The following is a 22,816-nucleotide window of genomic DNA, read 5'->3' on the forward strand; positions in this document are numbered from 1 at the left end:
CCGCACTGTGTTCATCAGCTGCTTGACCTTGGCCACACTGCTTCACCTCTCTGGACCTTATTTTCCATGCACTGGCCTGGACTCTTAACTCTCTCATGCACTAGACAAGGGACCGTGGGCAAATTCAGGTCCCACACATGTCGGCCACCTATTGTGCTCCAGATGTTCCCCACACCTCTGTTTCCCCAACTGCCAGAAAACTAGTAAATAAAAACAAAGATCTTTAAGGGTGATTCAAGTTAGGATTGGAAGACACCCTCTAGACTTTAACTCATGCCCTCAGTATCCAGAAGGGATCTTGCAGCCCCCAGGATAACAAAATGGACCTAAAACCCACTGCATTTAAGTTTAACCCTAGAGAAATGAAGTATCTAAAACCCAGAGCTGGGTATTTACCCCAGATCCTGCAATGTGGGAATGTACCTTGAGGAGAGAAGGGGAAGGGGTCAGCTGAATCCATCCAGTGCTGGGCAGATTTCCATGCTTTACTTCACTGAGTTCTTAATTCGACCTTAGGAGGTAGGTTCAGGGTTGACATGAACTGACATTTGGGCTGCACAGTGCACAACTCCAGAAGCAGCTTCACATGTCCTATGATCACCTATTCTCCCTTGTGTGATGACAACCTGAGAGCTGCCGTGACTCACCCAAGGTCCCCTGTCCAGGAGGTGGCAGAGCTGGGATGAGAAGGCCTCTTCTGAGTCCTAGTCCAGTGACTTATCTAGGACCCCCTCTGTCTCCCTAAACCCAGAAAACAGCGTACCTCCCAATGTCACACAGGCAGAGTTAAATATTCTGGAATATTCTATGTGCTCCTCCCTTTTTCTTTCTTCATTCTACTTTTTCTATTTGAAATGACATGGAAGGTATTTTATGAATATCAATGTTGGTTATATGATTATCAGATTAAGGAACCAACTTGATCAAGTAAAGGCTGGCAGTGCCCCTTGTTTATTTAGATGTGGCTTTCTCACTGAGAACACCACCTCTGGTGCACCCCGAAGGCCCGTGGCTCCCATTAGTCTGTGTTATAATAACATCCTCTTAAAACAGGTGATGCTGATGGGTCCCAGGAGCTGCAGGAATTCTAGGATGCATCACCCAAGGCTAAATGAAGAGCTCAAGCCACTGATTACATTGTTTGCAAAGGCGCCATGTTTAGGCAGTTACTCTACAGAATGGCGACACTCAGTGGCGAGGTGAACTTCAGATTTCTCTGACCAAAGATATTTACAATACAGTCCTGAGCCCAGGGAAGGGGAGGAGGGTGTGTCTTGACACCAGTATCTCCAAAGACCTGAAGACAAATGACTTTTGGGAGGAGAAATCCCAAACGTTTCTAAAGAATTTGTTTTATCAAATGATAAATGGCTATTAGCTCATCACTCTGATAAAATTCCAACTTACTGTTAAAACAGATTAAAAAATACAGATGGACAGGTAGTGTTGGTACTGAAGGAAGACTTAAAAGTTATTTAAAAATGAAAAGAATGCAAAATGTATTAGCAACTTAATCCTCTGGCTAATAAAATAAGTTTATTTATATATACATGGTAGCTGAATTCTGTGGATAAGGAAAAATAAGTCATACATCCCACATATGTATATATAACATATGTATCTCTGATTACATATATTATATATAAATTTTACTTTTCAAACAGATTTCTTTCTCTATATACACACACACATTGATATTTTAAATGCAATCACTGACAGAAATATTATGATAAGGTTGAAAGATCAGACAGCAACACGCTGGGAAATGAATCTCAGAGCAACACGTAACCTGCTTCTTTGTGGGCTGAAGAGTCTTTGAAGACAGACAATCACCAAACTCATGTTAAGTAGGTTCATAGGACATTGAGAACACACACTTTTGAAGGCCATCTTTTTTTTTTTAAAGGAAAATGTAGGAAGAAAGGAAAAAGTTATGATAAAGAGACCACAACAATAACACGAACATATGACTCAACATTCAAGTTCAGGTCCCAATCTGATTATAAGAACATCTATATTCAAAATATACTATCAAACTATTTTTCTTTTAGAGAAAGGAAGGTCAAAGCAGTTATCTTCTCTCCTAGCCACTATACAGTAGGGATAAAATGGAGAAGCAGCCATCTCTGGAAGCCCCTCTCACATCTCTGGGGGTCTGACTCCTGTTGGCCGTGGGCCCACGGGGCAGCAGGTGACCACCGATGGAGAGAGCAGTGAGGGGAGACGTCCCCGTGACCCCCAGGCAGGCCTGCAGGGCTGAACAAGAATACAATGACATCTTCCTCCCGAGCCATCCGCTTTGGCAATCTTGTTATTTTAAGATCCTGGGAGGAAGGTTTAGAAAATTACAGCTCCACACTCCAAGGTTTCTTCCACAAACACGTTCCTCAGCAATGTGATGTGATGGCCTTTTGAGAAAACGAAGGTGAACTGCAAAACGTTGGATCCTTGGAGAAGAGCAAGCGTTCCGAAGCTGCAGGGCTGGGATCCGCATCCAAACCCTCTCCAGAGAAAGGCACGCTGTCTAATGCATTTGTGGGTGGTGGGAGGATGCAGGGATGTGCTTGGAGGGGAGCCTTCTGTCGCCCGGGAAAGCAGTCCTGCCTGGACGCTCCCTGTGTGGGATGTCAGGGGGCGTGGCCTGAGGATGCCTCCACGATCTCCAGCTCCTGCCTGCATCCAAATCCCAACTGTGCTGTCGCGAGGCTCGGGGCACCTGGGAGGATGAGGTGCTCCCTCTTCCTTGTCCGCCAGTGTCCCTCTAGGCGGCGGCCCAGCTCCGTCGCTGGTGTGTGGAGGAGGGGGCAGAAATGGGTCCCTCACATTGAATCGAGAGGAACCAGAGCTTTAAGAAGCCTCAGAGGCCGTGCACTTGGCCGTTTTAACATCAACTTGTACAAGTCGGTCTCTCGCCTCACCTGCCTGGGGCTGCTGCGACCCCCACATGCTCAAGGACAGTTATGAAGAGAAGCAATCAATGCAACTGCTTTGCTTATAAATACCTTTATTTTATAAAGCCACGGATTGTTCTGTCAAGTTTTTTTTTAAACCACACTTATAAAAAAGATGTTGACAATTCTTAGGAAAAAAAAGCTGAAAATGTTTCTCATCAAGTCAGGGTTACACAAAGATTATATTTATAATATATATTTGTATATTGATGATTTAGAGCCGAAAGGTAGGGACTGGCAAAGCGAGGGCTGCTGCAGTTAGATTTCCGACACTTGATCGTTTCCCACAAACAGAGTTTCTTGGCAGAAGGGGTTAACGAGGACCATCCCGGTGTCTCTGTAGTCACCGTTGGCTGGGGAGCGGGGCTCCGAGAGCTGGTCCTGGGGGACAGAGGGAGCAGGTGGCATGAGCTGGGTAGGGGTTATTAGGTGGCCATTCTTAAAGAAACGTACCCACGGGGACGTTTACTTCCCCTTGGGAGTGCTTGGTAAACATTAAAAAAGTTATTGAAATATAGTCAACATAACAATATTATGTGAGTTTCAGGTGTACTACATAGTGATTTGACATTTACACACATTATGAAATGGTCACCATGATAAGTCTAATAGCCGTGTGTCCTCATACAAAGTTATTACAATATTATCGACCACATTCCTTATGGTGTACGTTACATCCCTGAGGCTTATTTATTATATAACTGGAGGTTTGTTCCTCTTAACCCCCTTCACCTATTTCACTCCCCACCACAACCATTTTTCACCATCCTCACTGCTGATGCTGGGGTACAGAGCCCTTTCTGCTCTTTTTTCAGACTTTTATAGTAGCTTCCAAAGACTTCCTGCTTCCTGAATCACCTCCACCTCAGGTTGCCAGAGGTGGCATTGCTTTCCACGCTGCCCTGGTGGGCAAAACCTGGTCCACTTGGGCCCCAGACTCTCCTTCCTGCCTCCTTCTCACAGACCTCTGGGAGGCCTCACCACTTTTCTTTCCTGAACATACCCTGCGCTTGCCCACCTCCTTCCTCTCCTGCCACCCACCTGTCAGAGCCTCCAAGCCTAATTCTACCCTCCCGAATCCTCCCATAGCCTGGTCAGAATTCTCAGCCCATTTCTTGTAGCACTAGATGTGCTGAGCTGAAGGGATCTGAATCTCTGTGTGACTGCACAATAGGTGGTGAGTGAAAAATTCAGTCGCCTACACAGCCTGAGGAGTGGAAAAGCCTAGAAACAGACAATCTGCTCGGGTCATCTGAATGGCTTTGGCTGCAGCTACCAAGGACTGCAAGCACTTGGGGGCCACAAAATGGCTGTTCTCAGACTCAGGCCCAGGTGTTAACGTAGAGAAAAAAAGCCATAGTTTGTTCCAATTCTACACAACTGAAGGCTCAGAGCCTGCAGGCTATTTCAGGGCAAAAGCTCAGCAGCAGGCCTAGATGTAACCGGCTTAAGGCCAGACCAGCTTAGAAATGGCTTCGTTTTAAGAAGCCACGATTAATACTCTGAAGTTTATTTTTAAACAAAACATATTATTTTTGACAAGTACGTATTACTTTATGGGTAATAAGGAGAGACAGGAAGAAAGGTCATTTGTTGTAAAATGTCTTTTCAGAAGACAAGAATTTCCTTCACTGTCTGGAATCAGCTGTGTGCTCATCCAAAGGGTGGATGGGGGACCAGCCATCTAAGTAAGGAGAATAGGGCGGCATGTCAGCGAGGGGACAGAAATCCTCTTTCTCCACTGGGCTTTGGGGTTGAGCTGCGGACGGGAATTTTGGAGCCTGAGATCTGGCTTGCGGCTTTACAGTTCTCACAACGCAAGCATTCAAGGGTGAACCACATGGGAGAAGTTACTCTGCGTAGAAAAGAGAAAGTTATGTAGAAAATAACTAAGGCAGGAAAGAAGAAAACAGAAGGAGGGGAGGGAGAAAGAAGAGAAAGCATGGAAAAGTTTCCAGGTGCCTCTGGGCATCACAACTCTGCCCATACATCCCAGATTCTGTTTTGTGGCTTTCATCAGCCCAGAAGGGGAGCAGGGCACCGGGGAAACTTGCTTAGGCAAAGCACTTGGCAGCCTCCAACACTGGCAGCCCGGCGGTGTGCTCATGGTCCTGTGACTATGGTCGCTCTGTGGGTGGGCGGCAGGGCCTCTGCACCCAGGGAGGGGACAGCTGCTGTTACTGAGAATACAGCAGAACGAGGGGAGGGGGCTGGCTGGGAGGGGAGGGTGAGAAACCCACTCTAAAGCCGGTAGAGCTTCCTGCCGCTGGTGCCGCTGCAGCCTCCTGACCCTGGGGTCCTAACTGCGGCCTCTGCCAGCAGGGCACTTGTGACAGTACGCTCACCGGCACCTTCCTCTAGCTTTGGTTTTCAGTTACCAATTTGTAAAGAGCATATGAGGAGTTTAGGATCCAGGGGTGCATGGCCCACACTCAAAGTGGGCCAGCCCCCTGTCCAAGTTACCTATATTTTCACTCACTGTAACAGTTCTCAGGAACATTTCTGCTACCAAATTGCACCCTGGCCACACTAAAGGTCAATGCCATTGTGAGGCCTGTCCCTGTTTGCCCTTCAGCTAAAGCTTCTTACTGAGCATCCACTGTGTGTCAGGCTTTGGGCTGGGTAATGGGTAAATTGTGAGTAAAGTCCACTCATGCGACAACCATTTACAGAGTACCTACCATGTGCTGGGCACTGTTCATGGAGCTGGGTATAGGGCAGTGAACAGAGCAAACAACCCTCCTGCCCTCAGGCAGCTTATGTCGTAGTAGGTGAGATGGATGCACACCAGTCAACGGAGAGAGAAGGGTGCAATGCCAGGCAGTGAGAAGTGCTCAAAACAGGGATGGGGACAGAGCACCAGGGGTTGGAGGGTGGGGTTCTAACCTATGTAGAGCAGTCAGGGAAGGCCTCCCTGAGGAGGTGGCATTGCAGCAGAGGCCTGGAGGAAGTGAGGGGTGGAGGCAGTCGGGAGAAGAGCATTTCAGACAGGTGCCAGGACGAGCTCACTCTTGGGCTCGGGCATGTGCTCTCTGGCAGAGGGGGAGGAGGTGGGCAGGGCCAGCCCGAGAAACGCCTGCTAAGAGGAATCTGGATTCCGTCCAAAGTGTGAAGAGGGGCCCTGTGAAGCTTGGGAGCCATGGCTGACAGGAGGTCCTGCCTTGGAAAGATTATCTGGCTGCTCTGTTTAGGGCAGACCGTGGTGGGTAGCCAGTAGTGGGGAGAGCTGTTTGCAGAGCGATGGCAGCAATCCACGATTCCAGGGATGATGGCAGCCTGGACGAGGGGTCGCAGTGCGAGTGGTGAGCCCTGCTCACATGGAGGAAGAACCAGCGGGGCCGCAGACAGACGGGAGGTGGGGTGTGCGAGAGGAGAAGGCGGCCGCGGCGCCATCTAATAACAAAAAACACCAGGGGCCCTTCTGGGCGTCAGGGCAGGAGGGAGAAGCCGAGAGTTCAGTCTCGAGCTGTTGGCTGGGAGATGCCTGTTAGAAACGTGTGCATCTATAGCTGGGCACACGGGTCTGGAGCTCAGGGGAGACGGCCAGGCTAGGGCAGAACTTGGTAGTCACAGTGAGGAATGGGATTTAAAGGCATAGAGCTGAGAGGAAAGAGAAGAGAAGCAGTGTGCGAGCATTGAGCGTGTGCCCTCCCGTGACTGGAGGTCGGGGCAAGACAGGGGCCAACGACAGAGACTGAGGAGGAGCTGCAGGTGGGTGGGGAGAGCAGGACAGGATGGGGCCCAGGTGCCAGCGGAGAAACGTTTTGAGGAGGAAACGACCGACTGTGCCGATGCTGATGGTAGATGGAGTAGAATGAGTGCCCAGAATGGCCCTTGGCGTTAGCAATGTGGGGATAACTGGTTATTCCAGTGGGGGAAGGACATTCTAACCTATAATGTCAGACCAGTAGTTGCACAATGACAACCCTGATAAGTGCCACGATGGAAAAGCACAGGAGCTGAGACCATATGACAGGAGAGTGAACCCAGCCTGGAGACAGGGAAGGCCTCTCTGAGGAAGTGATGGTTGGACTGGGCCCTGAGTGGTGGGTAGGAGTCACTGAGGTGAACAGCAAAGGGGGTGCCAGGGAGGGACAGAAGACATGCCAGGAGAGGGAACAGCTCGTGCACAGCCCTGGAGTGGGATGTAACTTGGTGCCATAAGGGAATGAAAAGAAATGCAATGTGGCCGGAGCTTAGCAAACAAGAGGGAGAGGGCGTAACATGAGGCTGGAGAGTTGGGCGGGGACAGGTTCACCTGGCAGGCCCTGAACAGACTTTGAACTTTAACTTACCAGCAACGGGAAGCTACTGAAGGGCTTTGAGCACAGGAGTGATGTGATCACATGCCTGTTTATAAAAGCTCATCTGGCTGCTGGAGGGATGAGAGGGGACGGTTCATCCAGAAGCTCTCAGCTACCCCTGCCTTTACTCAGATGTCTGCCATCTTTCTCCAGGGCCATCTCAACTGTATCCCAGGTGACCTACTTATTTTTTGTGTGTCTGTGTGTCCTCTCATCCATTCATCCATCCACTAAACCACCCTTCCTTTCCTCTCTATACCTTCACTGACGACGTGCCCTCACCAGACCATCAGCACAATCTTTCTACAACTAGTTCACAAAAAGCGCAAAACTTTCAATGACCCTCCGCTGCCCAAGACTAAAGCACAAACTCCATTCAACCCCATCCAAGGCTGTGCCTAATCCATCTACCTTTCCAGCCGCACCCTGGCCTCTGCCCTATCTTCCGGTGGGAGTGGAAAGAGGTCTTCAGTCAGAGAGACCGGGGTCAAAGCGCAACTCTCACTGGCCGGCTGGGGGTTTCAGGCAAATACTCACCCTCCCAGCACCTGCACTGTGAAGCTTTCCTCCACTGGGTTCCACAGCTCTGTACCTCTCCCTGTAGCCCCCCTAGTTTGCTTTGAATGATGTCGGGGTTTGTACCTCACCCAAAATCTTGGATCCTGGGCCCCTTGAGAGCAAGCTTTCACCTTCACAGTCCCCAGAGAGTGCCTGCCCCCAAACGATCCTCAGTGAACAGTCGTTGACTTGTTCCCAGAAACCCCAAGTCCCAAGAACCATTCTTCTCAAACTTCAACGTGAGCAGAAGGCCCCCGGGGATTCTCGCTGATGCAGATGCCCACCTGGCAGGGCTGGGCGGGCTCACAGCCTCGGGGACCACGTGCTCGGAGGAGCGAGGCACTAACAGGCAGGCAGCTGCTCTGCGCCCTTCGGAGCCTGTGCTCTTCCCACAGCGGCAGCCCTCCCCGGGGCAGTCCCTGGTTTGGGGCTCGTTACCTCAGAGGTTTCCAGGGACTGGATCTCCCTGGGAAGCTCCACGGCGTGCTTGCTGAAGTAGTCCATGGTGATGGCGTTGTTCCAGTAGCTCAGGCTGTTCTCGGGGTTGGCCGGCTTCTTCTTCTTGCGCAGGCAGCACACGGTCAGCAAGACGGCTGTTGAGAGGGAACGTGTTAGGGAGCGGGGGGGTGGCAAGCAGGGCCAGGCGGGCCATGACGGTTACACATCCAGCCACTTGCCCTGCTCGCTGATTCGTTTGTTCGTCTGCTCAACAAATATCTATAAACGCTGAGCACCTGCTTTGCGCAGGGTGCCGGGGAGAGGGGGAGCGAAGAGAAAGACAAGACTGCCCTGCTTTCATAAGCTTCCCTCCTAGCATGTGGATGGAGGGGTGCACGGGGGTCAGACAATATACGAGAGAACTATTCAAAGAAAAGAAAACCTGGCAAAGTGAGAGGGACAGCAGGGGGTAGCTGGGGGAGAGGCTCCATCGTGGAAGGCTTGCCTAAGCAGTGACCTTACAGCTGAGACTGGAATTGGGGAAGAAGCTGGCCATGCGTGGAACAGGGGCAGAGTGTGTCCCAGGTGGAGGGAACGGCACGTGCAAAGGGCCTGAGGTGGGGACAAGCTGCCTGTGTGTGAGGAAAGAGTCGCATGGCTGGAGTGGGGTGGGTGTGGGAGAGTGAGGTGGGAGGTGAGGCCAGAGCAATGCTTAGAGGCTGCCTCCATAGGCTCACCGGCAAGAGGCGTGGATGCACTTTTGGATACTTGTGCATGCTGCAGTGCCACCCAGTGAGTTTGCTCCAAGGAAAGGCCTTGCTCTCGCTGGGAGGGCTCCCCAGAGCTTGGCTGCAGAGAATGGCATGTGTGTACCACGTTGCAGCGTGGGACTGATAAGGAGTGTTCTCAGTCAGAGTGAGAGCATGGCAGAGAGACAGGAAGAGCCCAGGGAATTTTACAAAATGAGCCTTGACTTCCACAGAGGGCAGAGGTTCACAGAGCAAATCTCTGGGTAGAGGTCTTGGACCCTGATAAAACAGCTGTTCTGGCCTCATCATCATCATCAAAAACAAATAGCTGCTAACAGTCTTATAGCATTTACGTGCCAGGTGGCTCCAAGCACTTTAGAAACATTAATTCATTTAATCCTCTACGTAACTCCATGAGGTCCCCATTTTACAGAAAGGAAAACGGAGACTCAGAGAGGTGAAGTGACTTGCCCAAGAGCAAACCCAGACATCTGGACTCCCAAGTCCATGCTCTCAACCATGTACGATTCTGCCTCACAAAGACAAGCCAAACGCTGATGTGGAGTCCGCACTACACAGGCGGGCCTGATGCGGCCTCCACACAGCTCGATGTGCCACACTGTCTGTTCAGTCTCGGAGACTCGGGGGTCCCGGGAGGAAGCAGCACGTTTGGATGTTGCTGATGAACCAGGTATGAACAGAGTGGCTTGGACATGCTGACAGGGAAGGCTTCCGAGGTCGGAGGGTGGGGTGGCCTGTCCAGGGTCACACAGGGGAACAGCTGATGCAATGACCAGGATGACAGGAGCCTTCTTGGGGAGAAGCCGGTAAAGGAAGACTGGGCACCTCCTGACCAGGCTCCCATCACTAGAGCCCATAGGGTGGGTGAAACTCTCGGCCAGGGCTGGGCAGGGCTGTATCCAACAACCTGGCGGTGCCCATCATCGGCATTGGGGAGTGGGGGGGGGGCGGCCCATGCTGAGCGGCCCACAGAGGCTGGTACTGTGGTGGCAATGGCCATTGGGGGGCAGTGGAGGCTATCTCTGTCTACCGCAGCCCGAAGGCTTGGCTGGCTTTGGGTGCCTGTGCACGCCAGGGTGTGGGGAAGATGCAAAAGCTGGCATACACACAGGCTGAGACCTCAGGGCCCAGAACCGAGAGCCCTGCGGGCTGACTGGGGAATTCTGTAGCTCTCCCCTGCTGTTGGTCTTGCTGGTATCTCAACCTGAAAAGGCTTCCAGGCAAAGTCAAGAGATTGGGCAAATTTCCATTCTAGCCAATCTGCTTTGATTAAAAAGACTTCTACTTTGGTTACCATTTTTCCAGGTCCCCACAAAAAATTTTAAAACTAGAAAGGCGATTTCTGAATATTTGAGCGAAAAGAAATTTTAGACCGCCTGGCAGAGATTCCTTCAAGCTTTGTGGGTTTCCTCCCTTCCTTCCAAAGAGCCCTTTCTTCAACTGGTTGAAGGAGGAAGGGGTGAGGAGGGAGGCTGCAGAGTCAGCCTGAAAATCTGCTAGATTCGGGCTCACCTCCTTGTTCTACAGATGAGAAGACTCTGGTCCAAAGCAGCCAGCTGACTTGCCACAGGTCACAGCAAGTGGTGGGACTGGGGTGAGGCCCCAGGTCCCCTCTCCCCTTTTCTGGAGTCTTTATTCTTCAGGGTCACTACTTTTCACCCTGCTCCAGGACTGGGATGGTGAAGCAGCCCAGGGGGATTCAAGCTGGGCAAACCTAAGCCACAGGGAGAGGGCTAGGCTGCATGAACCCCCTTGCTAACCCGGGCGGGCGCAGATTGTAGAATCCAGGTCCTCTGAGCCCACACTGCCCCTGCTCCAGGGCCTGGGCCTGTTTAGGATGCAGGACCAGGATCCTGCCCTGCGGGAAGGGGAGTTCTGTTCCTAGCTTTCTCCCCCTCCCATGTCGTTAGTTTCCCCAGCCTGATTACACGTCTATCAGGGAGTTCCTGGTGCCTCTCAAACACCATTTCGCTTACATGCCAGAAGCCAGCTCAGCTGCAGGGAGGGCACGGGCTTGGAGTCCAAAAGACCTGGGTTCAAGTCTGACTCTGCTGTGAGTTACACTAGGTGTCACTTCATCACGCTGATCACTATGGGCTCCGCCAGGATGTAAGGAGAGATAGAGATCATGAATGCAAAATGCTGAGCGCCCTGCCTGGTGCTTAATTAATAAGAGTTTCCTTCGTGTTCTCTCAGCATCATCCCTGAAGAGACATCCTGAAAGAAAAACTGCGCTGCATGACTGTTGGGTGGTTCGAGGCCAGGCCTCCAACTGTGGCTTAGCGCTTTCATTATTTTGGGGTCTGAACTTTCATCCCAGAAAGAAAAGTACAATCAGACTTATGGAATCTCTACTCTATTCCCAGGTGCTCTACAGTCTGATTTAACCCACAAGATAGCCGCCTGAGGAAGGTGCTGGCACTCTTCCCATTCACAGAAGAGGCAACTCCAGTTCACGGAGGTTCACAGAATTGATCCTGGTTACCCAGCTAATTACTGGAGCTTGAACCCAGGTCTCTGCCACCCTGACGTTGATGGTCATTGTCCTAGCTCATCCTGAGCACTGGGTGGGGCGTGCCTGAGGCAGGTGGAAGCACTGCGTAAACCACAAAGCTCCGTGCACACACAGGGCGTGAGCCACCCCTCTCCCATGCCACTGAAAGCTTCAACTGCTCTGCTTCTCCAAAGGGAGCAGCTGTCAAGACTCTCAAGGAGGTCAGTGAGATCCCTATTTCCTACAGTTTTGAAACTGGAGTGAGGGTGAAGCAAGCTCTCTCAGCTTCCCAGGCATGTCAGTGGGGAATCAGCTGTAGCTTGTCAGATGGATGACGGGAAGGAGGAGGGTTGCTGATATGAAGATGGAGCCCAGGTACTGTGTTGACGTTTCTGGGAGGGGCCTCATTTCAGGAATGGGACCTGTTGTGTGATGGGAAATGGAAATGAGAGCGTACAGGACCCTGAGGTTGCTTTACAAATACCTGATGAAAGTGCTCTCCATGGCCTGCTGGAGAATGTGTGGCAAATCCTGGCAACAAGATGAATGTAATCACTCTCTGACCACTCCCCTCATCCGGCACCTCTCCGTGGCAGATGCTGTGATAGGACCTCAGATGCATCAGCTCTGCTGTACGCAGCAAGCCTTTGGGGAGGCTGCTGCAGCCCTGGGAGTGCCTGCTCAGCTTTCTTGCTGCAGGGGCACAGCCGAGGGACTGCTCTGGCCACCGGCCCCTGGACTCACCACCACGTGTGTGCCGAGGCCACGCTCCCCGGGCTGCTCCCAGCCGTGGCTGACTATGCAGGCCTGTTCCTGCAGGACAGGAGACTCCTCTAACAGCCTGAGGACTACCCTCACCTGGCAGAAACTTCCTTAGGACTGCACTGCACTGCTGGGAAGCCTCTTCCTTCCCATCCCTCTGGCCCCCTCTCCTTCCTCAGGTGTCATACCTGCACTGCGGTCTGAGGCTCTCCCTGCCTCCTCCAGCCCCGTCCTTAAGACTGCACAGGTGTTTCCCCAATAAATCTCTTGCAGGCCTAGTTCTGTTTTGGCATCTGCCTCCTGAAGGCCCTGAATTAACACAGCGGACACTAGTCCTATTTGCACAGGTGAGAAAACACTGGCCCAAGGCTTAACCTGTCCAAGTCCCACAGGTGATGAGTGGGAGAGCTAGGGTTACGTCCAGGTGTGTCTGATTCCCAAGCCGAGGCTTCCTATCACACTAGGCTCCCTCTCAAGTGATTCACATGGGTTTAAAGTTAGGAAAGTGAGAGAGGGCAGGGAGCTCTGACGTCTCAGTCTGGCCCCTCATTAGGTAACTGAGAAACCGGAGACCCTCAAGGGGGATTAGTCCAGCGGTGCCAGCCCAGCTGTGGACAGTCATTTCCCCGCTTTGGAGGTTGGGGAGGCGGCCAGGGGAGGCCTCAGGATGTAGAAGGAGACCAGGCTGGACAGAGGCCATGGGCCTGGGGAAAGCAGTTTTAGGGGCTCATTGACTCCCTGGCCTGGTGGGTAGGGATGTGCCTGAGGAAGCTCCAGGAGGTTCCTGCAGGGGGCGCTGGTCAGGAAGCACAGGGAACAGCTGTGAGAGCGCGGCCACGGCACTCTGGTCCAACCTCGGGGACACCCCCGGACAAGCCTGCCTTGTCCAGAGGCTTCCCCACTTCCTTCAATTGGCTCATAAGCCCCAGGGAGACAACCTCCTGGTCAAACTTCCTTCCTGTTCTAATCTCTTCTATTCTTTTTACTGGAAAAGCACTTCTGACCCAGGTTTTTTAATATAATAACTACAAAGTCATTGGGGTCTGTGAGTAAAAGGTACACAGATACTGTGCTGATGCTCCAACGGCATTTACTGTGCATCTGGAAGGAAGCCAACCTGCTCTGGGCAAGGTGCACGTGGACGCTCACAGGTCCAGGGTCAGCGAGAGGCGCTACTCTGCTTTGGACAGCTCAACTTGGACTGATGATGAACAACATCCGTAGCTGGCCTTGCTCCCTGCTTTCACCCCATATAACCCCCATCTCTTTCAAGGAGGCTGGATGACGACATTCTCAAGAATGGATGTGGCATGTGCAGGACAGGCGAGGGAAAGTGATAGAGCCACACAACTGATCTCCTGATGAAAACCCAGAGCACTGACAGCTGAGAGCGGGGACCCCTTCAGTGCCAGGCCGAGGCTTCCAGTAGGAGGTGGTGGGCTGTGTGTCCTGATGGTGGCAGCAGAGACCGGCTCACCGGACCCAGCCAAATGTGGCCTGGATCCAATCAATTTCGGTTCTCAGCACATCTGAAACTGTGTGTGGCTGTCTCCAGTGTGGCTCAGGAGACAAAGCATTTCTCAGACCTGGCACAATATACATCCAGCCGCTGGGCGGGGCTCATGATCTGGAAGGACAGGTGGAAGTGGTGACATCCCTTCTTGGGCAGGCCTGAGACTTGCTGTGATCACCCTCTGCTTCCACCAGAAACTGGGGACTTGCCAGCCTGCCTGGCAGCCCCGGCCTCTGAAGCCTGGCTTCTGCTGAATGCAGAAAAGCAGGACCAGGGCCAGGGCTACTCTGAAAAGCCAGATGAGGAAATCTATGCATGCACTGTGCTACCAGCACAGATCACCTGAAATATCTGGCAAACTAGCAAAGGAGGAGACCCTTCTTTGAGGGCTGGAGAGTTTGCTTTAGGATAAATGTAGCTTTGGGGAAGGTCTGAAATACAAGGGCCCTTAGCCCTGGAAGACGTCTGCTTGCCTGATGACTCGAGTGGCGCCAGGCTATGAAAATAGCCTGGCTAGTTACTCATCCGTGCTTCCAAAGAGCACAGCGTTCTCAAGCTGGACAAGTGTCTCCTTTCTCAATGCCCCTCTCATCAGCACCTTCACAGGGTCAATGATGGCCCCACAGGACAGGGAGCTGTCTGTGGAGGCAGCTAGGCTGGAACCTTGTGGCCTGAGGATGGTGGAAATGCAAGACAGACACCAAAGGAAGCGGGGGCTGCAGTTCCTAGGGGCAATCTTCCTTTATGAAGTAATATGCTCTATCCCTGCAGCTGAAGGCTCCTGTCAGGGCCAGAAGCATTCTCATGGTGCAGTTCCAGGCTGCGTCCTTGCTTCTGTCTTGGCTGATGTTACTATGCATGGTTTAGACAGCCCATGGGTTTTCCACTTTGCAGTAAAACCTGATCTAATCTCAACCTCAGACATAGCAAAAGGGCTGGAGAAATCTTTTTAGAACTGCAAACGCAGGTGGGTGTGGCCCGTGGGGGTGCAGGTGGGGAGAGGGCTCTGGCAGCTGGGGGTGTGGGGAGCCACAGCAGCCACCTCCGGGTCCCTAGTGCTGGAACAGTGCTTGGCACACAGTGGGCGCTCAGGAAATGCTGTGCTGAGTCAGACGGATTCCACCACCAGATCTGAGCTGACTCATGTGTGACTGGGACCCTGGCAAGTCACTTCACTTGATGATTTACTCCCCACCTGTATGGTACGTTTGCTTTTTCTGTTTTGTTTTATTCCTCTGGCTAGTCTGTTTTAAGGATGAATGATTAAAAATAATGGGAACTCCCTTTGTAAACTAGAGCCTCTAGACACATGGAAAGAATGGAAAATTAGAAAGCTGCCTCTAATGTGGTTACTTCTCAAATATGACCATTATTAATAATTCATTGGCTAACAGCACTACATTTTCTCATTATCATTCTTCTGTTTTAGACGTGGGCAATTACAGCTTTATGAATACCTCTGTGCTTCCATGAGTGACAATACAGCTGCTTAATGAAAGAATGAAATATGCAACCTGCAAACATTTTCACTTTTCCTGCACTGGGGCCTTGAGCAGATGTAGGCCGCCTATCCCTGACATGGAAAGTTTGTTTTGCTTATCAACTAGAAGGAGACAGGGAGCTGGGAGAGATGTCGCTCCTGGAAAGAGTCCAGACCCCAGATTAAAGAGTATCTTGCCAGAGTACAGTGCCAAGCAGACATCAGCTTAATGTTAAAGGCACACACCTCCTGTGCTGACGTTCGATCGACCCACAACAGGAAAGGCTGGGAGACCTGGCTTAACAGTCTCCTCTGTGGAAAGCTTCTGGGGCTTCGTTTCCCTTGAGATTGGCCTGAGCCCATGGTGTGACATGAAGCATTACAATCAACGGAGCTGACGCAGTGCAGGCTGCCTGGATGTGACCAAAGTGTCCAGAACAGAGCAACTGCCACCTGCTCTCCTTTGTCACGGCAGGGCATGTGCAATGCTGTGCTCCCTCTGGGGAAGCAGGTGTAAACTGGAGGCTGTCAGAGGGGCAGATTGGGGCAGGGCTAGGGCCAGGGCCAGGCGGCCCTATGAAGAGACTGGAAGGAACAGGGATAAGCAGCTTGGAAAAGGAAAACCTGCCCTTGAGAGCCATTTCACGTATCTCAGGGGTTGGTGGATGGACTTGTTTTATGTATGGTTTCAGAGGGCACAGGTTAGGACCAAAGAGTGGGAATTACAAAGAGGTGAATTTCAGGCCCCCAGGAGAGCTGGAAACAACCCAAGGGGTCGCAGGAGAAGGGGCTGATGAGTGGGGAGCACAGGGCGTTTCTCACCCCCGGAAGGGCTGAGCGGGTGCCTGGATGATGGCCGTGTGGGTTGGGGAGTGGCGGGTACAGTGAGGATTCCTGTGGGGCCATCAGAGGAATGCTAAGAACTGAGGATCGAATATTCGGGGAAGACATAAAGGAAGCCCTGGGTCCTGAGTGATTGCATCAGGTTCTTTATGGAGCCGTCAGTTGGGGAATCCCCTCGACTCTTCATTAAAGGAGTGATGGGCAGCAGCAAGGAGGTGCTGGTGGCCTCGGGGAGCCCTTCCCCACATACCAGTGAGAGCAAAAGACAACGACAAGGTCCACAAAGCATCAGCTCACAGCACCCGTGAACAAACCAAACAGGCGGGAGGGACTGCTAAATTCACATGTAACTCTCAAGCCTCAATTTAGCTACAAGAACTCTGTTTTTATCAAGTCTAATAGAACTTCCGGCAAGATCAAAGCTTCATCTTTTCTTCTTTCTCGGGGGAAGACAGAGGAGGGGGAGGAAAAGAGGTGAGAGAGGAGAAGAACAGCAGGAAGGGCGATGGAAGGGAGGCGGGGAGGAAGGCGAGGGCTCTGCTACTCAGAGGCTGTAAGTTTGGAAGCACCAGTTTTCAACCTGCGGTGTATTGGTGCCATGTCGCTACAGGAGAGAGCAGGCAGGGTGGTGTCACGACAAGAGCCCTGGGCTGGAAGACAGGTGCTCGGAGCTCACATCCCAGCCCTGCCGCTCAGTAACTCTGGGGTCCTGGGGGAACCGTGTCCCCTCCCCAGCTTGGTGTTTCTTTCTGCACGTGCAGAGTCGGATTGGACTCCACAGCTCCTGGGAGTTGTGCATTTACCATCAGTGGGCATGTGAGCCACGGCCTGACCAGCCAAGGACCGGGGGTGGGGATAATCCATGATTCTTGTTCTACTACCTCCTTTCCCAGGATTCTGGGAAGTTTGCAGCCCACTTGGTGGGGGCTGCCCACGTGTGGGGCAAAGGGATTCTAGGGATGGGCAAGCCGGTGTGGTTGGTGGGGGGGAGAAGGGAGAGGGTGAGGCACTTACAGCAGGAGGAGATGGGCACGCTGATGGCCAGGATCACCCAGGCGATGTCCATCTTGCTCAGGCAGATGGTGGCTCTGTGCTGGGGTTTGTCCCCTTCGGCCACATGGGAGATGTTCCCTGCTGTTCCAGGCTTCCAGGTCCCAGCAGGGACCAGACGGTTGAGAAAGTTTCCTGTGGCTGTGGACACCACTGTGGAGAGAGGACTGGGCACCCTGCCAGTCATGGTGGGCGTAGGGGTGGCCGCAGCTTCCTCCTTGGCTAGGGAAACAGTGCTTTCTGAAACCCCGGGGGGGTGGGCCGGGGCCTGCGGCGCTGAGGATGTTCCCTGAGGAAGCCCCTCGGAAGGGGCTGAGACACTGGCATCGAAGGCAGCCTGAATGGGCCCCGTGGTGGCCGTGAAGACCCCAGTGCTGGCAGATGGAGGTCTGCTGGTGCCAGGGGTGACAGTAAGCCAGGAGTCACTGTGGCTGGGGCCATCCTGTGGGTCACCGCGGGGGTGCTGAGAAGGCACTGGGGCAGGATGTGGACTGGCAGGGGTGCCTGAGGCTGCTGTGGTGGCCGGCTCCCCTCCTTGGCTGGTGAAGGTGGGACCACCCCCCTGGTCTGCTCTGTTAAGGCCGGGCTTGTCCTCCGCAGACACCAGGGTCGTGTTGGGTCGTACCCACGAGGTCCTGCTGGGTGCCGAGGTTGCGGCCACTGTCTGGGGCTGTGGAGACGAGAAGTAACCCCAGAGCAGGTTCCTGGGGGTGACGGTGGAGGGGTCAGGCTCCACAGACCCTGTGAAGTTGCCTTTGTAAATCTGAAAGATCTTCCCCAGGGGCCGCTTCTGCCCCAGATGCGTGGAGCTCTGATTTCGTCCCCGCTGGCCTTCCTTCCTTCTGGAGTGACTGCTGGGTGCAGGCAGGACAGGGTGTGGTGAACTGCTGGCTCCCTTTCGGGAGGAGCCAGGGGGCCTGGGGGGCCTGCGTGGGGTAGCCCGGGAGGGGGCCGTGAGGGGACGGCTGGTAGCATCCCTTGGCTTTGTCAGCAGGATGGTGGGCACAGCCTCGCCCGGCGGGCGGCCCTCTGAATGGGAGGATGTGGTTGCCATGGCAGCAGGAAGTAGCCCTGTGGACAGGGGGCCTTCAGAATGGGGGGTGGTTGCCGTCGCCATGATGGTGGAGATGGCGTTTTTAGGAGGGTGTCCACTTGGATGGGGCGCTGTTGTTGCCATGGAAGCTGCAGCCTGTGAGGAGGGTCCGTCGGGATGAGGGGTCAGTGCCACCATGGAAGCGGGGGCAGCCACCACGGAGGAGTATCTGGTAGAACTGGGGGGTGCCGTCACCATGGTGTCTGGGGTGGTGCCTGAGGGGAAGACTTGAAGAGGTTCCCTGGGAGATGGTTCCTGGGCAGCAAATACCAGTGCTTCAGTCAGTGCCAAGGTCAGGAGGAAGCCTTGCGAGGGAGACAGAGAGCAGAGAGGTGAAATGCCCAGGAGCAGCTTGGCCCTGGGCCTTCCTTACCCATGAAACTGAAACGCCTGGGAACTCAAGGGAAACATTGGGAGTATCCCTGAGGTCCACGCCCATCAGACACAGAGAAGCTTCAGCAGGTGGGTGCCACCCAGCACCTGTCCCAGAGAGAACCCAGCCACAGGGGAAGCAGAGCTGGCTAAACCAGCCAGGCCCGTCCTTTTCCAAACACCTCTGAAATGCCATGGCCCTCTGCCCAAGGGCAGCTGCTCACAACAGGCTGGGGGTAGGGGCATGGAAGAAGCCTTGTGGCCTCTGAGTGCCTGCTGGCCCTCTGCACCAGGGAGCAGTCAAGGCCAGTGCAGCCACAAGGAAGCCAGCAGCTCTGTGTGGGCTGCCCTGAGCCACTGAGTACGGCTTGGGTGGGCAGAGCGGACCAGCTGCCACGCCTCTTCTGACTCTTCCATTTATGAACTAGACAAAGGCACAAACGACAGACCTCTGTTCATTCAGGCCCACCCAGCAAACGATTAAGGAGGGTGTAGGCCCTCCTTGACCCTGGAGACACAAGAATGAACATGGCAGTCTCTGGCCCTGGGTGAGCTCATACAAATCCACAAACAATCCTAAAACAAGGCAGAGACGTCTCAGTGCCATCGGAGACTGACAGGCAGAAGGGGACAGGGGTTCAGAGGGTGACCAGATCTGGTGCCTATTAAGCACTTAGCACAGAGCCTGCAGGAGAAGTGCATTCCATGAACGCCAGCTGGTTGTATGGTTGTTGTCATGTTAACTGCTTGTCCTATGTGCTCATGAGGCTGAACTCTGGAAAACCACTGGTGGTGCCTAGCCTTTTAGAGGAGGAGGAGCCCTTCTGAGCATTAGAAGGAAATCGTGGACTTTGCATGATGGTGAGTGTGTGTGCTTTTAGTTCACTGAGAAAAAATGCACAAGGACAAAAACCTATACATTAAAAAACTCTTCTAAATGTGCCTGGATTTTATTAATCACAACAGCCTGTGCCTATCTTTAAAAATAACACCTCATATCAATGTGAGACATAGGATCTATCCAGATTATAGACGGGAAGACTGACCACCCCGTACAACACACAGGCTGGGAAGAGCTGCTCCGTATTGCCGAGGAGCGCCTGACGATTCTGTCCTGAGCACTTGCCCTGTTCATATGAGCCCCCTGGTCAAAGCAGGGGCTCTGGCAGTGATTCCTGGGAGCCTGGGGTGGTCAGCAAAGCTGACAGGGGACATCTGGGACCCTGGTGAGTTTCTGGAAGCAGAGAGGAGGAGGAGACCTCCTGACACTCCTTTGAAACAAGGATCACCACTGAGGCCTCCTCCAATTAGGGGAGGGTGGGGTGGACCAGTGTCCCCTCACCCTGCATGTCTAACTTAGTGGGTGGGGGAGGCTGAGGGACTGCAGACTGAGCAGAGATGGCAGCACCCTCATCTCCAGGACCAACACTTTGCCCTAAGCGACCTAGTTTCTCTAAACTTTCATTCATAGTCTAGCTCATACACCAACAGTGTTTTCTCCTTCTCTGGGTCAATCCTAAAATCTGTTTAACACTGAGCACCGGCTCTGGCCCTGTCTTTCCCTCTCGATTTAACCCTCACAACCACTTGATGGGGCAGGAAGTTGAGGCTGAGGGAGATTAAGTAATGTGTTCAAAGCAGAAGGGGTATATGACACCCAGGCGTTCCTGGTCGCCCACCAGCAGTGAGGCAGGAGAAGAGGACGGAACGTCGCAGCCACAGAAGGAACAACGTGCTCCTGCTCTGACCGGTTCAGGGTTATTCCAGCTCCTTCCTGGCATTTTAGCACCACAGGGACAATCTACTCCTAGAGCTGGTGGTCGTGACTACTGAGGTTTTAAGGGACATTCTCTTATAAGCCTCTGTTTGGCTCACAAGCACCCTGGTTCACTGTAAGTGTTGAACACATCCCCCTCAAATCCGTATGTTGAAGCCCTGACCCTAGCACCTCAGAATGGGACTGTACGTTAGACAGGGCCTTTGAAGAGCTGATGAAGGCAAAATGAAGCCGTTGGAGTAGGTCCTAACCCAATCTGACTGGTATCCTTATAAGAAAAGGAGCTCAGGACACAGAGGTGCCAGGAATGCCTGTACACAGGCAGGACACATGAAAGGCTGGCCACCTGCAACCCAAGAAGAGAGGCATCAGGGGACTCCAACCCTGCTGGCACCCGGATCTTGGGCTTCCAGTCTCCAGAATTGGGAGGAGAAAACTTTCTGTTGTTTAAGCCCCGCAGCCTGTGGGACCTTGTATGGCAGACTGACCAGACTCATATACCTGTCATACCTTAGCGATTCCTGAAAAAGGAGAGGCGGACACTGGGGCTCGTGTGCAGGTGGTTTATTTTGGGAAGTGACCGTAGCGGACAGCGGTGGGGGTCTGAGATGAGTGAAACAGGGAAAGTCAATCCCAGGGCAGGTTATCAGCTGATCAGGGTGCAACTCAGATCCACTGGGGGTCTCTGAGGAGCTGAGCAGACTCATGTCAAACTGTGAGAGGTGTGCCTCTCACCAGCAGCTCTCCTTCCCATGGCCCAGCACTGCTCCACCCCACCTCCTGCCTCCTCCTCGAGGCCCAAGTGGCTGAGTCAGAGACGCCCTGGGCGGGGGCTGTCAGCTCACACCTGTGCCTGGCTGGAGGCTGCTGGAGTTAAAATTAAGAGCCCAGAGGATTTCTGGGGTGGAGCACAGATGTGTTCCATACAATCCAAGGCCCAAGACCAAGGACACTGCCGCCTTCTGGCAGTAGCGTCAGGGGCAGCGCAAAGCTTTCAGAGAGGACCTGACGGACCCCAGGGACAGGCCGGGGGTGGGAGAGGAGCAGCTTGGCCTCCAGGAGATCTTCTGCAGCCTCTAGAGGCAGAGGGCTTAATGCGTCCTGGTCTTTAAAATACTCAGGGAAAGAAATTCCCCTGACTTTCCCACCACGAGCATTTCAGGGGCTAAAATCCTCCCAGCTGGGAAGTAGACGACAGGAGTGCTTCCTGCCAGACTAACAGTGGAAGTAAACATGTTTGCCCTTGCTGCGGCTCTTTTTAGTTGCCAGCATCCCCTGAAGTTATTCTTCTCTCTAGGAGGAATGTTAGGGCAAATTACCTCCCAGCCCTTTCTTCTTTAGGCTTTAAAACTTTGGTACAATGAACGGATACTGCCATCCTGGGTGCAGAGGGCTTTCACGGGGAGGATAACATTTAGCTGTCACAGTGAGAAGGGCACTAGAGGCAACTTAGTTCAATCCCCTCATTTCACAGAGCGGGCAACGGAAGGAGTGAACTGACTTGTCCAGGAACCCAGCTGGTTAGGGACACAGCCTGGATCATGGCCATTATTTCAAAGCAACTTTTCATTTGTATCATAAAAATTGCTACAACACTGCACTGTCCAAATGCCTCCTTCAACATCCACTGTCACCTTCACTATGGAAATCATCTCTCCTCTCTGGCACAAAAGGTTAAGGACTGAATGCAAGGGCGCATACTGTCACAATAACTGTGCAAGGCCTTCAATACAGTGCTCCCCTAACAGATGCAAATTTCCACTCCAGGCCCTTTGTGCTGGCCTGCTCACTCCCCTCCCCACAATCTGGGGCTACTGCCTCTTTGCATATCATTTGCATAGATTTGTATAATAGGCTCTGGAGGCTCTAATTCCAAATATATAGGAGAGACTATGACTAAAATCTAACTTGACGTGTTTTAAATGTGGAACCGGTTTTTAATGCATGTCAGAATAAGGACAAGTGTAGGGGGTGGAAACCTGCAGATTGATGGGTGCCCTGATATCACAGGAAGGCCTCCCCCTACCTAGAATTCCAATGCATACATGATCCCAGGAACCAAGGGAAGGAAAGGCCTTCCTCCTTCTGTTTATTTGGTTGGCTGCCCACAGTCCATATTGGGCATGATATTTGCATCTGGCAAAGGCAAGGAGGGAATTGGTGAAGAGAGAAATGGCTAATCTGTACTGAGTGCTTCCTGCATGCCACATGCCGCTCCAAGGCTGAGCCTGTCCTGACACATTTAATCCTCATAACAACCTGATGAGGCAGGTACTATCATTAGCTCCCCACTGTAACCGATGAAAAGCAGCACAGAGAGGCACAAGAAGCTGCCTCCTTCCACACAGCCAGGAACGGCGAGCTGCGATTTGAACCTGGCAGCCTGGTCCCAGAGTCCACACTCTCAACTG

The 22,816-nt window shown here is 52.8% G+C and overlaps 1 protein-coding gene across 2 annotated transcripts in view; it reads right to left on the minus strand.

Moving 5' to 3' along the window:
- Positions 1-2,987: 2,987 nt before the first annotated feature.
- Positions 2,988-22,816, minus strand: part of TMEM108 (transmembrane protein 108) — a 390,521-nt gene continuing 370,692 nt past the window's right edge. For both annotated transcript variants that reach the window (XM_007457565.1, XM_007457566.1), the window contains exons 4-6: positions 17,128-18,561; positions 8,252-8,406; positions 2,988-3,332 (exon numbers count right to left, since the gene is read on the minus strand). In XM_007457565.1, the coding sequence (XP_007457627.1) occupies positions 3,210-3,332; positions 8,252-8,406; positions 17,128-18,561 (1,712 nt within the window). In that variant the 3' untranslated portion in view covers positions 2,988-3,209. The remainder of the gene's footprint in view (positions 3,333-8,251; positions 8,407-17,127; positions 18,562-22,816) is intronic.

This window comes from Lipotes vexillifer, unplaced genomic scaffold (assembly GCF_000442215.2).
Source record: "Lipotes vexillifer unplaced genomic scaffold, Lipotes_vexillifer_v1.1 scaffold86, whole genome shotgun sequence".
Classification (NCBI taxonomy): domain Eukaryota; kingdom Metazoa; phylum Chordata; class Mammalia; order Artiodactyla; family Lipotidae; genus Lipotes; species Lipotes vexillifer.